The sequence below is a fragment of the Eumetopias jubatus genome, unplaced genomic scaffold (assembly GCF_037043125.1).
Source record: "Eumetopias jubatus isolate StellerSeaLion01/CBP00866 unplaced genomic scaffold, mEumJub1_p1.0 scaffold_1, whole genome shotgun sequence".
Classification (NCBI taxonomy): Eukaryota; Metazoa; Chordata; class Mammalia; order Carnivora; family Otariidae; genus Eumetopias; species Eumetopias jubatus.
The window spans coordinates 55,022,260-55,038,713 of NW_028274807.1; the positions used below are offsets into that span (position 1 = coordinate 55,022,260).

Below are 16,454 nucleotides of genomic sequence, written 5' to 3' on the forward strand. Positions count from 1 at the left end.
TGGCCCAGCAATGGGCCCTCAGACGTGCCAACATTTAGAAACCAGACAGAGGAGGAACTGAGTTGCCAGCAGAAAAGACGGGAGGAAGGAAAGCAAGAAAATGGGAAGTGTGTTGTCACGGAGGCGACACAAAGAAAGCGGTTCAAGAAGAAAAAATTGGTCAAGTGGGTTGGGCTCTCAGAGGTCAGGTAAGATAAGAGCGACCACTGCATCTGTTAGCCTACAGGTCACTGGTGGCCTCACAACACAGTCCTAGGGAAGTAACAGAGTTGGAACCCTGGCAGGGGGGTGGGGAGGGGCAGGAGGAGGAGGTGAGGGTAGAAGGCGAGGGAGCAGAAACAATAATTATCCATTAGAAAATTAAGGGTTTCTCCCCAGGATCAGACTAAAGCATAAGTCACCTCTGTCAAATAAATTATTTGGTGTTCTTTTCACTAACAGCCTTTCCAGGTATATCCATACTCGCCACAAGCAATGCTGAGCATGAAGGCAGAGAAAGCATCCTCCCACCCTCCTGTACCCCAAGGTTCTTCTGGGCTCCAGGGAGCACCTTCTGGCAGCCCCAGGCCTGCACAGTTCACTCAGCCTCACCACAGCCTGCAGTGACTTAGAGGCCTGCAGACAGCCCGTATGAGCCCAGGTAGCTGAACAGAGTTTTCTTTCTAATCCCATATGGCACTGTCCCTGAAAGGAGGCTTGGTAAATAGAATTTTCTTCATCATTCCCTGTGATGTGTTAGTGATTTTAGTAAGACTAGTGCTCGGGGCACCTGACACGGCTGACCCACCCAGTCCTCACCTCAGCCCACCATAACGGGTGGTTGAGGAACATGTATCCAAGCAACAGAAACTCTTATTTTTGGTGTCATGGAGGGAAGTCAGGGACCATGTCCTGTTTCTTTTCATCTCTGCAACTTTCTGTTCTCGGTCTGTAAGATCTTCCCAAAGTTTATCTGAACCTTGGCCACACTGGTTTTAAATGCAGTTTTCATTCTGAGTCATCCATGTGGTATAAAGATCCCCATCTTCATTCACTTAAACCATTCTAGGTCCTCCTCCCGGTAACACTTTACAATGTACCTTCAGTGAAGATTAAGGTCAGGCTATTCTGTCATTCCCTCAAAGTTCCAATAAAGCTGGCTTACCTCAAAACTTGCTGCAAGTTCCTCCACAGATGTGTAGCCAAATTCTGACGGTAGCTGATACTTAGGGAAAAAGTACCGAAGAATCTCCCTAGGAATATGAGCAGAGCGGAGATGGTGATATACAGGGAGCAAGGACGAGCACTCACCTGTCAGAACTGCTGGGGGTTAAACGTCTTGGCAAAGATGAACATTCACGCCCACCAAACTGTTTTTACCCCTGTCATCAAAGTCTTCCCCAAGAAGCATAGACTGGGGAAAGGGACGTGGGCGTGGCTATAAAGAGGCAACAGGAGGAATCCTCGGGGTGAGGCGACTGTTCTGTATCTTGACTGTGTCCACGCCAACATCCTGTGATAGCGTTACCACAGGGTAAAAGTAGGTAAAGGGTACAGGGCATCTCTCTATATTATTTCTTACAACTTCTTGTGAACCGATACTTATCTTAAAATTAAAAGTTTATTTAAAAAAGAAAGGAAGAAAGAGGAAGAACAAAAGTAGAAAGAAAGGAAGGGAAAGGAAGGGAGAAAGAAAGAGAAAGAGAGAGAGAAAGAGAAAGAAAAAGAAAGAAAGGAAAGGAAAAGAAAAAAGAGAAGAGAAGAGAAAAAAGAAAAGAAATAAGAGTGAGAGAGAGGAAGGAAGGAAGCAGGCGGGCAGGCAGAAAGCAGGCACGGGCTCACAACGCCCAACCATAATCAAGCAGTCCAGGAAAGCCCTGCACCTACTTGAGTGTTCTCCTTGCAGAAAACTCAGCATTGCAAAATTTCTGAAGGAAAGACATTGTCTCCTGACATCCACCCCCCGCCAAAGAAAGCCAAAGAATTCAATTCTCCAGAATAATTCCTTTCATCTGGGGCTCTGCGGCTACTCTTAGAAATCATACATGGACCCTGTTCTTTCCAAACAGTGACTGGCCATCGTTCTGACAGGTGCTTCATCTTGCCAAGAGGCAGTAGCGCCCCGCCCTTGTAGGGTGACAGTTTTCTGGGATTAGTCACCCAGATGATACATATCTCATTCCTGGGAGAATATGAAATCTAGAAATTTACAGTTACTCTATCTTAAAAGTGCATAGAGTGTTTTTGTGTTGAAGGGTTCTAAGAACCTCATGTATATCATCCAAGGGATTTACAAAACTTTTCAACTGTAAAATAATATGGCACACAAAAGATAAAATAGCTGTTTCTTACATAATTTATATTCCGAGTTTTTTAAGAATATTATGTTTTAACATTCATTTATAGTTTCAAGGAAATTCAATTCAAACATTAAAAATCCTCAGCACTACACAACGTCAACTATAACACACACATTCACACTCCTCAGAATTATTTGCCCGGTTAGTAAGAAGGTGAGTGAGTTCTGGGCATTTGAGATGAGCAGAAATCAGATGGGATGGAGAACAGAGCTGCAAGTGGAGTCCCGAGCAATGGTGACCCGTGGTCACCGCTAGGGCTGGTTTGGTGGGGCAGAAGGGGGGAGAGGTCTTTTACACAAACCAGCCCCTTCTCTCTCTAACTCCAGCCTCCCTTCCCCCAACACATGGTTCGAGCCTCTCCTGAGCAACAGTCCTTGTCATGGTGGGTATAAATGCTTTGGGGTTTAGATTTAGAGCATATCAGCCATCTTCTGAGGAGGTGCTTCCAGAGAAGCAAATTTTAGGTGGTGGTAGCACTGGGTTGGGACTGAGAGAGGGTGAAGGGGCAGGCTAGGGGAGAAAAAAGTTCTGGATTAGTTCTGAATTATTCTCAACCTTGGCAATCTCTGCATCAGAATTTACACCACACATCATCTATTGTCTAAATAATTTCTCACACAAACATACTAATATTTCGAAAGCTAGATACCATTTTAAAATAAAACACAACTTTATATAAAAGTTTTACAGCTTCTGCCATGTTGTATTTTCTCAATACGCTCAAGCCCGATAGTCCCCCAGATATTCCCTGAACCCCACCACCACATAGCTTTTACCCGGTGGCCCCTGCCAGAGCCTGGCATCTGCCCCCATGCTAGGAACCCACATGTTCTTATTTCCTGGAATCCAGCCTCATGGGAATGCAGGCAGGGAAGTAAGCTTTTCTAGGACAGTGTGATGAATGCTGGGATGAGAATGGGAATGCAGCGCTATGGGCAAGGAGATGAGGGGCCCTCCCCATGATGGGGAGCCCCAGAGGAGGAGGAGGAGTTAGCCAGCTGTGGGGCAGGAGGGTGGGGGCGCAGGAAGCATGCATTCCCGGCCACTGCACTACATGCTGGGGACAAGTATTTTCTGGCAAGAGTGAGCCCCCTAGTCACATTCAACCACTCTTTATAAAGTGCTGGAAGTGTACTAAGTGCTACTCTATGCTTGATATATGTAACTTCATGTCATCTTTATGGAAACTCTTTGGTTGAGGAGTTATTCTTACTTTGAGACTCTCTGGTTTCCTGATGATTAAGGACCTCTCCCCCACCCCCCCGCAACAGGCCCTAGCAGGTGCACTCTCCTTTGTCTCTCTCCCCCAGGGTCTCTGCTTTCTGCCTTTGACTCTCTCTTCCCCAGAGCTGCTGCTAATTAGCTTTTCCCTCGGGGATTCTGTCCCATAAGACCGACAAGACAGAGGACAAATTATACAGCTCCTGCGGTCTCCAAGCACAAACACACGGACCTTCCTTTTCCTGAAAGATTAATTCAGAAAAACCTTTAGATGCTGTTAGGAAACTGTAAGACACCAAAAATGGCAGAAGCAGGGTCTGAATGTAGTTAAGAACTCTTAGAAAATTTCTTCATGTATTGTCTTGAGTCCCTTTCTTCACTGGCACCCCTTGCTGGTATCTTCTTTTGTTCCTGAGGGTGTATCAAACCTCCCTCCGCTCACAAACTTCAGGTTTCCCTTAGGACATAGTGATCCTCTAATCCAGGGAACGTGCTGCCAGGAGTGTGCCAGGAGGCGTTCAGCACCAAACTGCAGGAATAAAGTGGTGTCTGTTCACTGGTAGCCACTGAGTCAGATGGATACCGTGCACATGGGGGATTCGTGAATCACATGCCACCTTCTCAACAGGACTCTTGTCCCACAGGAACAGCCCTTCTTCCCTTGGAGCATCTACTCACAGCTCTGCTCTCAGACTTGATAATAAAATCAGGAACACGTCTTTGTTCCTCTGTCTCTCTTCTCAAGACTTTAAGAAAGAAATAGCCTAAAGATCTTCCAGAGCTGTTACTAGCATCCAGGATTATAGGAGGTCCTCGGCTAGGATGCCCATCTCAGCTGAATTCCTATAAAATCCATCCCCAAATCTGCAAGTCCAAACTGGAAGTTTTTTAAAGAGTTCAACCAGGTGAGCTACAACCCTGAGTCAGCGCTGTTTCTATCCGTGATGGCCAAGCTTGGAAGCACTGCCGCTGAGGGTCATTTCCTTTTCACTCTCCAGTCCCACTCCCTTCCCAACAAAGTAGCTTTTTATTAAGAAAAATCTCCCACTTGCATTAATACAGCTCCATTCCCTCTAGACACGAGCAGGAAAACACCGAAGTACCTGGTCATCCAGCTGCTCTTTTTAAAAAGTAACCAAGTTCACAAGCCTGGTCTTGGCTAAGAAAAAGAGCAAGCCTCTTACTTGAGGTAGCTTGAAACTCTCTTCTCCAACCCAGTAAAAAAGAGAAAGATGACGATGAACAGAAATGGCATAGCTTCATTTCGTAAAACCTGGAGTCAGATCACGTTTTTTGACAGACCCCCAACTGCTCGTGTATTTACTCTTGTGGGTTTTTTTCTTGCTTCAATAACTGGCAGCCACCTGTAACAAGGGACTTCCTTTTTAAAACTTATTTTTGATACTTTTAAAATTTAAGCTAACACAAAGCATGTTTGGGCTTTTACGGAGTTGAAATAAATGAAGTCTGCCTCATTATCAAGTCTACACACACAACAATGAACTGAAACAAGGCATCGGAGGGTTAGCAGTTCAAAGCAAGGACTGGGAGACTGTCAGGATTGAAATTCCAGCTCTACCACCCAAGAGTTATGTAATGCTGGGCAGATTACTCAACCTCTACCAACCTCAATTTTCTCATCCGTAAAATGGGGATAATAAAAATCTAATTATCGGGTTGTTGAAAGGTTTAAGTGAGTTAACATATGCAAAGCCCTTAAGACAGTGCCTGGCACACAGGAAGTGCATAATAAATACATATTATTGTCATTACCATTGAGAGTGACTTGAGATTTAATACTACTCTAATTTTAGGACCATCTAATACAATTTAACAGTCTGGATCTGAGTTTAGCTCATCTACCTCTGACTTAACACAACTCAGTCATACCCCATAATCTGAAAATATTTTAACATCCAGCAATACTACTCACTGCATTTTACATTAATCCCTCTCAACTTTATGAAAAGTATTCTTTGAGGGGCCCTAGGATGGCTCAGTCAGTTAAGAATCCGACTCTTGATCTCAGTTCAGGTCTTGATCTTAGGGTCATGAGTTCTAGCCCTGCACTGGGCTCCATACTGGGCATGGAGGCTACGAAAAAAAAAAAAAAAGGTATTCTTTGAATACCTACTAATATACGCTAGACACGGTGTGGAAAATCCAATCTGTTTTCAAAGATGTTACTATATTTGGGGATTAAATAAACTAATACACATAAAACAAAAAGTAACATAAGTCAGGAAACACTAAACTGAGCATAATCAGGTAATGAAAATGAACAATGAAAACTACTATTTTTATTAATTTATTCCATTAACATGACATAAACAGAAGTGGCGGGACTCTACTTTGGCAGTGTGGAAAGGGATAAGGCTGAGGTCATGTCCAGAGTGAACCATGTGGAGGGAAAGGGCTCTATCGACTCTCTTTATCATGTGACAAGCCAGGCAAATCTCTTGAGGGATGGTCAGTGTAAAGCACATGCAACCCTCCACGTTCTACACAATCACAATCAGCCACAATCCTCATGCCCTGAGACATGTGAAGTCTAGTTACACAAGGAATAACACGTGGACCAGATACAGAATAGTGCAGCACAGGGGGTAAGAATAACAAAGAAGATAAGAAATCTGTTTCATCAGTGAAATGTGAGAAAACATACTACATGCTGCTAAAGGTGAAAGAGAAGATTGATAAATGAGGAGCTCATTGTGTTCCAGTTAAACTTTGTGTTCTGTACAATTCTTTTTCCACTTAATATTTTTGTAAAACAATGACCACAAAAAAATGCAAGCCAGTACCAAAAAGAGCTGATTTATTAATACATTTGGCTTTCAGAGTGTTCAGTTGATAATAGCGTGATGATTTCAAGCACCAAAAATTCTACACGTTCATTAGGGAGATGGTTTCCGGGAAATTTTAATTTTCTAGTGATGCCTAATTATAGAAGTGAATGTACTTTAATGTCTTAGTACACTCAATCACATTATCCCCTTTTTGATCGCATGTAACATTAAAATTAATAGTAATGATACACTTAAATGCAAGAACAAAGATGAGCCAAGGAAAAAATTAGGAAAATGATGATACACAGTGGTGCACCCAAACTCTGCTGCAACACCACCAGACAAGGCTCTGCAGATCTCAGTGTGGAGAACAGCGAAGGGTGTGTGTGTATGTGTATGTGTGTGTGTGTGTGTGTGTGTGTGTGTGTGTGTGTGTGTGATAAAATGTATACATGTATACAAACACACACATATATATATACACATACATATATACGTTTCTGTATGTATATGCACCTGTGTCTGTGTGTGTATACAGTGGTTCAGAGCACGAGACGACAAATCAGGGAGCCTCGGCTTAAACCCAGCCCTGTCCTAGTAGCTGTGTAATTGTGACTTTGGGTGTATTAGTTTCTCTAAGCTTCAGTTTCTTCATCCATTTAAAAAAAAAGAATAATATCAACCTCGTAAGTCTGTGGGAGTTGGGGGCTAAGATATACATGATACTTGGGTGAGCCTAAAATATAATAACAGCTCCAAAATGATAGCTATTATTATCAAGAAGCAATATCCCAGTCATTGGACATGTGGGCACATTCCTGTATATAATTTATTGCATACCACCCGGTGTTAGTGCTCAACTGACATGCTTGAATCTTGGAACCAGTAAGGAAAAAACCAGGATTCAAATCTACGGCTACCCTACTTCAAAACTGAGGAGCTTACGTATTACTTCTGGACAAATGCTGACAGAACTGGCTGGAGAATCCCATTCTTGAGGGACTATACCATAGACCATGTCAGTATGAGACTGAATATCCATCCAGATCACTGGATTAGTGGCCTTTTTCAACTTCATAACATCTGTACAACACTGAGGTCTGACCTGCTTCCATCCCATCCCCAGGCTAGTGGAGGCTTGCCAACTCAGGTACCAGGGCAGATTTAGTGATCAAAACTTAAATGTTAAGAAATGTAGCACTCCAGCTTCATTTCTTGGTCAACAACTTGTCTCTGGATCCCTAGTATCATTAGTGAAGATGTGCCCTGATGCAAAGTCCAAGCAGATCCACCTATGCATAAACAAGAGTGCCTCCTCCTTTCTCCTAGGGCAGGACAGATGCTGGGAGTGTGTTTTTAAGGGACAGGGGGGACCTTCATGTCCATGTATGCAGAGCCCCACAGCCCTGGATGTTGCCGCAGAAACTTCCATAAAGTCCAGGACAACTGCAGAATTGAGTTCAAGGCCTATAGTGGTTTGCAGTCTCCTTTCACACACAAGACCAAAGCCTGGGCCTGAGTAGAAGTTGTAGTTACCTTTCTCTTTGCCAACTCTCTAATTCCATTCTTTGCCAACTCTCTACTTCAGGAAGTTTTTGCAGTCGCTCACTGATTAGAAAGTCAAAGTCACAGTCCACACGGAAAATACGATTCTAGCTAGGGCATGTGGTGTGTTCTCCTTGGCCAAAAGCCTCTTACTTTACAACACAGGACACTCGCAGGCTATGAACCCTAACCAAACCAACTGGCTCCACTAATTCCATGGTGCTCTTCCTCCCTTTCCCTCTGTTACCTATTTTAGAGCACTCTTGTGTATACTAACTTCTTTGGCTTCCTTTCATTGGTCCCTAGTTGGAAAAATTCTGATTCCTGGACTTTATTCCATCTCTGTCTGCATCCTTTGAGAACTGAGATCCAAACATCTAAATCCCTCATTTACCCTGCCCACAAATGTTAACCTCCTACACGGAGCCAGAAAGTAAAACTCAATTTCCCTCGGTAAGTTTAGTATCGAAAGCTACTTTAGTATCTAAAGTATCCAAAAGGAGACTTTTCAGAAGGCCATTACAAATGTCATGAGGGTCCTCACCAGGCAAAAATCAAAGAAATAAAAAACAAAAGAGGAAGGAATGGAGGGAGGGAGGAAGAAATTCAGTTAGAATTCTTCATAACATCCAGGAGAGAACTAACATTCCCCCATACTGCCAGACCACGTGACAGGCCACCTGCGGACAGGCAGTTAGTGCCTGTAGTTCTATTTCAAGAGACATTTAACCTGTGGTATATCTGTAGCCGTATAGTTAGGAGACAAGTCATAAAGTCATTCTATTGACTCTTCTTGATAACTTTACCACTCCATGGGGCGGGGGGAGGAGAAAAAAGACCAGGAGTCGTCACTGCTTAGAACGTTCAACAAAACGCATGGGAATATGTTAGCAAATACCTTTACCTTAAATTAGATGCCAGTTTTCTTACAGTTTCCCTGACAGATGTGCTTTGAGAAGACTCTCTCAGTAAAGCAGCAACGTGACAATGTCCACTCACAGAGAAGCTGGTGTTGTGTCCAGAACTTGGACTTAAATCTTCCATCGGTGCACTGTGCAAAAAACAAACCGAGGCTTATAATTTCAAAGCAGGAATCGTATTAGGTACCAATGAATTCAGAAACATTAATAGATGACAAATGAAATGTTAATACACAACAAAAAGGAGAGCAAGGCTATAAATGTCATGCTAAAAACTGTCATTTAGGGAGTTATAGAAAATCCATTCTCAACTAGAAAAATTACTATTTATTCCTGACAAATCTTGTTTCAAGGTTTTTGGGGGAGCCACAATTAAACAGAATTGGCGATAATGTATTCTTTTTTTTTTTTTAAGATTTTATTTGTTTATTTGACAGAGAGAGAGAGAGAGAGACACAGTGAGAGAGGGAACACAAGCAGGGGGAGTGGGAGAGGGAGAAGCAGGCTTCCCGCTGAGCAGGGAGCCCGATGCGGGGCTCGATCCCAGGACCCTGGGATCATGACCTGAGCCGGAAACGACTGAGCCACCCAGGCGCCCCGCCGTAATGTATTCTTAACAACAGTAGTCACATACTATTTGTCTCATTTGCTGAAAGAGGCTTTTAAACCAAAGCTCTATGTTAGCCTGGGGGAAGGTATATACAGAAATAAAACAAAAAGGGGCAAAGTCAGTTGAAAGAACTATTTAGTCAAGATCTAAAGGAAAAAGGGTGTTCCAGGTGAAGTGTAGTGATCCTGGGTAGAAATGAAGCAGGGCCGCTGGGGTGGAGTGTGTGGGAAACGGGGCGGGGTGGAGGGGGAGGTGGCGCTGGCACCCTGGGCCAGGGGTGGGAACTGGAGTTTATTCTAAGCAGAGCAGGTACTACCATTGAAGGGTTTCTTGCATGGAAGCAAGGTGATCTGCTATATGTTTTAAAAGTATAACTGGCTGCAGCATGGAGAGTAACTCACAGTGAGGATGCTCAGAATCGTGCAGTGTGTTAATGAGACCCAAAGCTTTCAGTATTGTGGGAACAAAACATGTTCAGGAGGGCTGGGGGACTTGCAATTTGGGAGACAAAGCTGTGTAGGCAGGTAGGGTCAGATCACGTAGGGATTTGCCTGTCAAATAAGGAGGGGGGTTTTGTAATCCTTTCATGCTAAGTGTTAAGAGCACAGCTCTGGAGAGTTTTATATGTTCATACTATATGGGTCATTTAAAAATTGGACAAGAGTTAATATCAAATCGAATGTGCTTCTACTGTCAACAGCTTTTTGACATTAATTCTCTTAACTTCAGCTGATATTTTATTTAAGGTTAAGAACATTATAACTAATGCTTGTCTCTTAAAGAATACTTATACAGTATCTGAAGCCTATTAACTGTAACTTCCTTTATGCTGAAATTTTATTAAAGTAGTCCTCTAAAATTTTTTTTTTATCATTTTTTGGGGATGCTGAAAAGTCATGCTGGTGCTGGGGGATAAAAGCTAAAATGCACTACACCTGAGCACAGAGTCCTCTCTGAACCTGTTTCTCTTCCTGCCAAATAATAATAGTGCCGACCTCCAAAGGAAAGGGAAACGAAAGTGAAAATGAACTTTTGTGACTTAATCAAGATAAAAAGCTTCTGCACAGCAAAGGAAACAGTCAACAAAACAAAGAGGCAATCCACAGAATGGGAGAAGATATTTGCAAATGACACTACAGACAAAGGGCTGGTATCTAAGATCTATAAAGAACTTCTCAAACTCAACACCCAAAAAACAAATAACCAAGTCAAAAAATGGGCAGAAGACATGAACAGACACTTCTCCAAAGAAGACCTACAAATGGCTAATAGACACATGGAAAAATGTTCATCATCTTTAGCCATCAGGCAAGTTCAAATCAAAACCACATTGAGATACCACCTTCCACCAGTTAGAATGACAAAAATTGACAAGGCAAGAAACAACAAATGTTGGAGAGATTGTGGAGGAAGGGGAACCCTCTTACACGGTTGGTGGGAATGTAAGTTGGTACAGCCAGTTTGGAAAACAGTGTGGAGGTTCCTCAAAAAATTAAAAATAGAGCTACCCTATGACCCAGCAATTGCACTCCTGGGTATTTACCCCAAAGACACAGATGTAGTGAAAAGAAGGACCATATGCACCCCAATGTTCATAGCAGCAATGTCCACAATAGCCAAACTGTGGAAAGAGCCAAGATGCCCTTCAACAGATGAATGGATAAAGAAGATGTGGTCCATATATACAATGGAATATTACTCAGCCATCAGGAAGGATGAATACCCAACTTTTACATCAACAGGGATGGGAATGGAGGAGATTACACTAAGTGAAATAAGTCCCAAGCAGAGAAAGTCAATTATCATATGGTTTCACTTATTTGTGGAACATAAGGAACATCATGGAGCACATTAGGAGAAGGAAGGGGAAAGTGAAGGGGGGAGATCAGAGGGAGAGACGAACCATGAGAGACTATGGACTCTGAGAAACAAACTGAGGGTTCTAGAGGGGAGGGGCTGGGGGGATGAGTTAGCCTGGTGATGGGTATTAAGGAGGACACGTTCTGCATGGAGCACTGGGTGTTATACACAAACAATGAATCATGGATCACTACATCCAAAACTAATGATGTATTGTATGGTGACTAACCTAATAATTAAAAAAAAGAAAGAAAGAAAGAAAGAAAAGCAGTGGCAATGACCCTGGCTCCTTGACACTGTGCCTCACTTGATAGCCCTAAACCAGCTCTTTCCAGGCTTATTTTACTTCAGAGAAATAAATTTCTATTGTACTAAAATAATAATAATAATAATAATAATAATAGTGCCGACCTCACAGAGATGTGCTGAGGATTAAACAAGACATACAAAGAATTCAGCCCAACCCCTACACTTAGTTAAGTGCTCAGTAAATAGCACCTAATCATTATTGTTATTATGGTCATCTTTATCCTCACTACCACTATTAATGAGTTTGATAAGATTCTTCCACGAAGACTGTTTTAATCGGACCACAGTTCTAACATTTCATGTTGTAGATACAATTCAAAGATGATTTAAAAAAAAAGACACACACAACCTCATATAAACCTGAAAGTAACATATAATACACACACACACATATACACATACACACGCACACACACAATGTGTTTTAGTTTTCGGATGAATTTCAAACTTTAACAAATAACTCTAGGTTAAAGCACTGTCCATAAAATGGCATAGCAACAACATGGGGGAGGGTGGGGAAACTGCCTCATTTAGTCAATCAACAAATATACTAACTCTGAATCAGCTGCTATTCTGGACACTAATGACACAGAGGTGGGCAAGACAGCCCTGCTCTTGTGGAGGGAATTAGCTCCTATGAAAAAGATAGAAAATAAGCAAGCTAGAATGTAACACATTAAAAGAAACAGATGAGTCAATAAAATACTTTAAAATAGTAATAAGTACTCTGAAAAAAACCATGCAGGATGCTAAGATCTGATAGTATCCCTTATCAGGAATGGGACAGGCTATTTTGGATGGAGTACTATGGGAAGACCTCTCAGACAGCTGGAGTTATGACGAAGAAAAGATACGGCCCCCGTCCTTATAGGAAGACAGACGTTCAGATGGACAATTCCACTTGACAGTGGTGTATCAGAATACAGCTGATATTTAACAGATAATTATTTTTTAAAGATTTTATTTATTTGAGAGAGAGTGAAAGTGAGAGAGATCACAGATCTCCAGAGAGGGAGAAGCAGACTCCCTGCTGAGTGGAGAGCCCGATGTGGGGTTCGATCCCAGGACCCTGGGATCATGACCTGAGCTGAAGGCAGTCACTTAAATGACTGAGCCACCCAAGCGCCCCGAACAGATAATTATTGAAGTTGAAGGAGTTATGACCACTCTTATCACTGCATCAGTGGCTCTCTGAAACCCCGAGTTTGCTTGTGAGAGTTGGGGGCCCCAGAGGAGAGAACACTTGAACTCGAACTTGAAGGAAAGAGTAGTAGACTGGTGTACAGCTTGCGGAGGGCAAAGGAAGCAGTGTGGACAGAGAGGCAAGTGTGATAAAACAGGACTCAAAGCAACTCAGAAATTCTGGGAAACAAAGTGGGGGCTCCAGGAAAGGCCAGGAGTGAAGGGGACTTGCGCCATGCTAAGGAGTTTGTAACTTATCCTGCAAGATATCCTGCAAGATGGGGCCATGAGGGGTTTCTGAGTAGAACAGTGAAGTGAGGGGATTTGAGTATCAGAGGGACTCCTCTGTCAGCAAGTGCAGAAAATCAAACTCCTCTCTTTTTTTCCGACACTCAATTCAATGCGCTCCTATGCAAAAAGAGCCCAAAATTTGGATTCACAGACACTGGGTCTAAAGGCCTGGAAAGCACCTTTGACAAGTTTGTCTAAGTGAGGGTAAGAGTTTGCTTCCTTGAAAACGTTCTTTCTGTTTTATTGGGCATCCAAAATATTCAGCTGATTTTATGTTAAAAGTGACAAAAGTCTCATGTCAAGAAAATTCTAGCATGCAATAATTATCATAATTACATATACGTATAACAATAAGATAATGAGCCACACAAAAAAACAAGTTTCCTGATTGCATATTCACACCTTATACACATGTGACATTTTCAGTTCTTTGACTACATTACAGTAATTTGAATTAGTTGCTCGCTGTGAGTAGGAAGTTAAGCCTGTTCCATTTCATTATCCCCAAATCCTCACAAAAGAAAATAAAAAGGTTCGGGAAAAAGGTAAGAAACCTAGCCGTATTCTATTCTTTCTTGTCTCCTTTGCAAATTTGGTTCCATTCTTAATTGCCTTTGCTTGTTGCTATTATTTTCTTTCTTCTTGTATTTAAACACTGATAATTACTTTGCAACAGTATAATTGCACTCACTTGGAATTTGTGTAATTGCAGTACACTCACCTTTCCCGGTTAGATAATGAAGAGTTTCTCTTTATTTCTGGAGTATCACTGCACGGCTCCTGTTTTTCTTCAAAAGACGGACAAAATGAAGACAATCACATTTTGATGATCACACAATAACGTGAACTGAAAGAAGTGTCGACAGTTTATTAACTACTTATAGATAATTTGGCTTTGTATTCCAAACATCCTTTTGTAAAAAATGCACCAATATGTTCTTTATGCAACTTATAATAACCTTTTAATAAAGTGTGGATGGTGTATCTAATAATCCAAGAGCCTCTGTAACTTGTTTTTTTGTAAGTTCTTTTTCATGATGCTTATTACCTGTGACTGGTGTGCACGGGGTGACTGCTTGGGGCCGTCGGACTCCCTTCTCTCACCAGACTCTGCCCAGACAACCTCTTGTCTTCCCCCTAGAATCCCACTCTATTCCATTTTAGGTTCCAGTTCAAAAATATCCTAACAGATCCCAACCCCAAACATGTCTCTAGTAAAGAGTCGAACTCTAAAGCAGGAAGAGACCTGATGTTATCTAGTCAACCTTCTCACTGAGGGAATCTCATTATTGTATGTTCAGAGAGGTTAGTGATTCGTTATAGTTCACAGAAGAGTAGAAATGCTCTGACTCCTTGGACTGGTTTTAAGAGTGTCTTGGAGGCAGCAGGCGCAATAAGTCAATGTGTCATTCTTCCACCTGTCTCTAGAATTCGTTGTGGTAACAGTCCACATATCTTATTCCACCAAGTAAAGCCTTGGCAACAAGTTGAGGGCCATCAAAGGCCAAGTGGAATAGCATAGCGACAAAGGAAGTTTTAATGGTGGGTGAATGGCTGAGGATCCGACTCCTTTAAGTACATATAAAAGAGAAAACACAGAGGTTTTCTAATACTGCAGGTGCCACTGGTTTTACTCACTGGCTTGCATACAAAGTGAAATTTTTTTAGCCCAACGGCCAACTAATCTATAATTACAGTCATTTAAAATCATTTCACAATTTGTTCTTTCCAAACCCAGGATATTTGAAATTAAATATTAATTTTAGGATCAAAATTGTATTAATAATTTTTCCATTATGATTTGGAAATCCAACAGGCACATACTTGAAATCATGTTAATACTTTAAAACTTCTATAAAAGACTGGCTTTAAGATTAAGAAAGCCTTACAAAAGAAATCCTGATTGTGGAATTGCAAATTAACCTAATTAAGATGAGAAATAAAAAACTGTGATTTCTTAGGGACCTCACTAATGGGTTCAAATATAAAGATGTGCGTGAATGGCTGGTTATGTTACCTGAGTAACAAAGTATGAAGGGAGAGCTTACGACCAAAAGTGGGCACAGAGTGAGGCCATGGACCAATACAAAGACTGGGAATGATGAAGCCAAAAGGAGCTGAGGCTGTCAAAGAGGCTAAGAAAATCTTTAGAACTTATTTCAGAATAAGAAGAGGACCATGAAAATGATGGGCTTGCTGCTCAGGCCCAATGGTAGAATATTAAAAGAGAGAACGGTATGATAATAATAACACATAATAAAGGGGTTGGTCATAATAATGAATGGATGCTAAGAAAACAAAATTTTCTGAGTCCGGTTTGCTTACAGTTTCTCTATCCAAAGAAATCGTTTTTGGATTGAATATTATAAGATGGTAACTCTAGGTTTAGAAAAAGCTCAAGTCTCTCACTTGAGACAAAAGATGTCCCATGGGGATAAAGGAACTAATGGATGTGTCTGGCGAACTGGTCTATGGGGAATCATGAGAAGCAGGAAAAGGACTACATAATTGAAGATCGAGAACTGTCATCATAATTTTCAAAATACAGTCTGAATAAAAGAGCCCATATCAATCTACTGCAAATTTCGAAACAGAATTCAACACAGAGAGTGGTCCAAGTCTACTGCTGGAGACATCAGGCCGCGTGTGGCAGAGCTGGGGGGACTCTCCTTGGGAAGGGAGTGTCTCTTGGCTCCTCCAAAACACACGGGATCGGCGGCTCACTCTCCACCCAGCCCTCCTCCCACTTCTGGAACAACACATTTTAACTTTTAAAAATCCAAACTGCTACCAAACTTCTGATCTATATCCCACATCAGATGTGCCACGTAAGTCATACTGAAAACAATGCAAACATCACAGCTAATATAGGTAAACTGAATTTTTTTTACCTTTTTTCATAAGAGAAACTTCCTTTTTTTCTTGTTTCAATGAGACCTCAGTGTCACTTTTATCTAAAACCTGAAAAATAAGCTGTTTACTTAAAGCTGCACAAAAATATAGGCTACATTATAGGGTGCGAAATGACCTGAGTATCAGTGGCCCTATCAGAGAGAGGCCGGAAGTAGAGTTTATGCACATTATGGAGACAACCGTGCACATTGTAGAGAAGGATATTGATGTGCGTCTCCAGGAAGGTTATGTCATAATTGTCATATTTACTTTTACCATTTATCAGGATTTTTATACTTCTATCAATATTTGTAGAGGTATTTTTAAAAATCCGTATCTTATGTGGATGTAACAATGACTCCAACAAATGAGCCAGGTATTTGATTCACCAGGAGCAACCATGGAACCTGTGCTGTTTTGAGGAGGCTGATCACACCGGTGGTCGGTACAGAGCAGACATGGAGCATGAGCTCAACCTCAGTGCAATGAAAACCTT

At 41.8% G+C, this 16,454-nt stretch overlaps 1 protein-coding gene across 1 annotated transcript in view; it reads right to left on the bottom strand.

The window, feature by feature from the left end:
• Positions 1 to 16,454, bottom strand: part of MORC1 (MORC family CW-type zinc finger 1) — a 176,459-nt gene that overhangs the window by 19,663 nt on the left and 140,342 nt on the right. Inside the window, exons 21-24 of the mRNA XM_088022888.1 lie at positions 15,958 to 16,039; positions 13,788 to 13,854; positions 8,799 to 8,945; positions 1,145 to 1,232 (exon numbers count right to left, since the gene is read on the bottom strand). Coding sequence (XP_087879014.1) covers positions 1,145 to 1,232; positions 8,799 to 8,945; positions 13,788 to 13,854; positions 15,958 to 16,039 — 384 coding nt within the window. The remainder of the gene's footprint in view (positions 1 to 1,144; positions 1,233 to 8,798; positions 8,946 to 13,787; positions 13,855 to 15,957; positions 16,040 to 16,454) is intronic.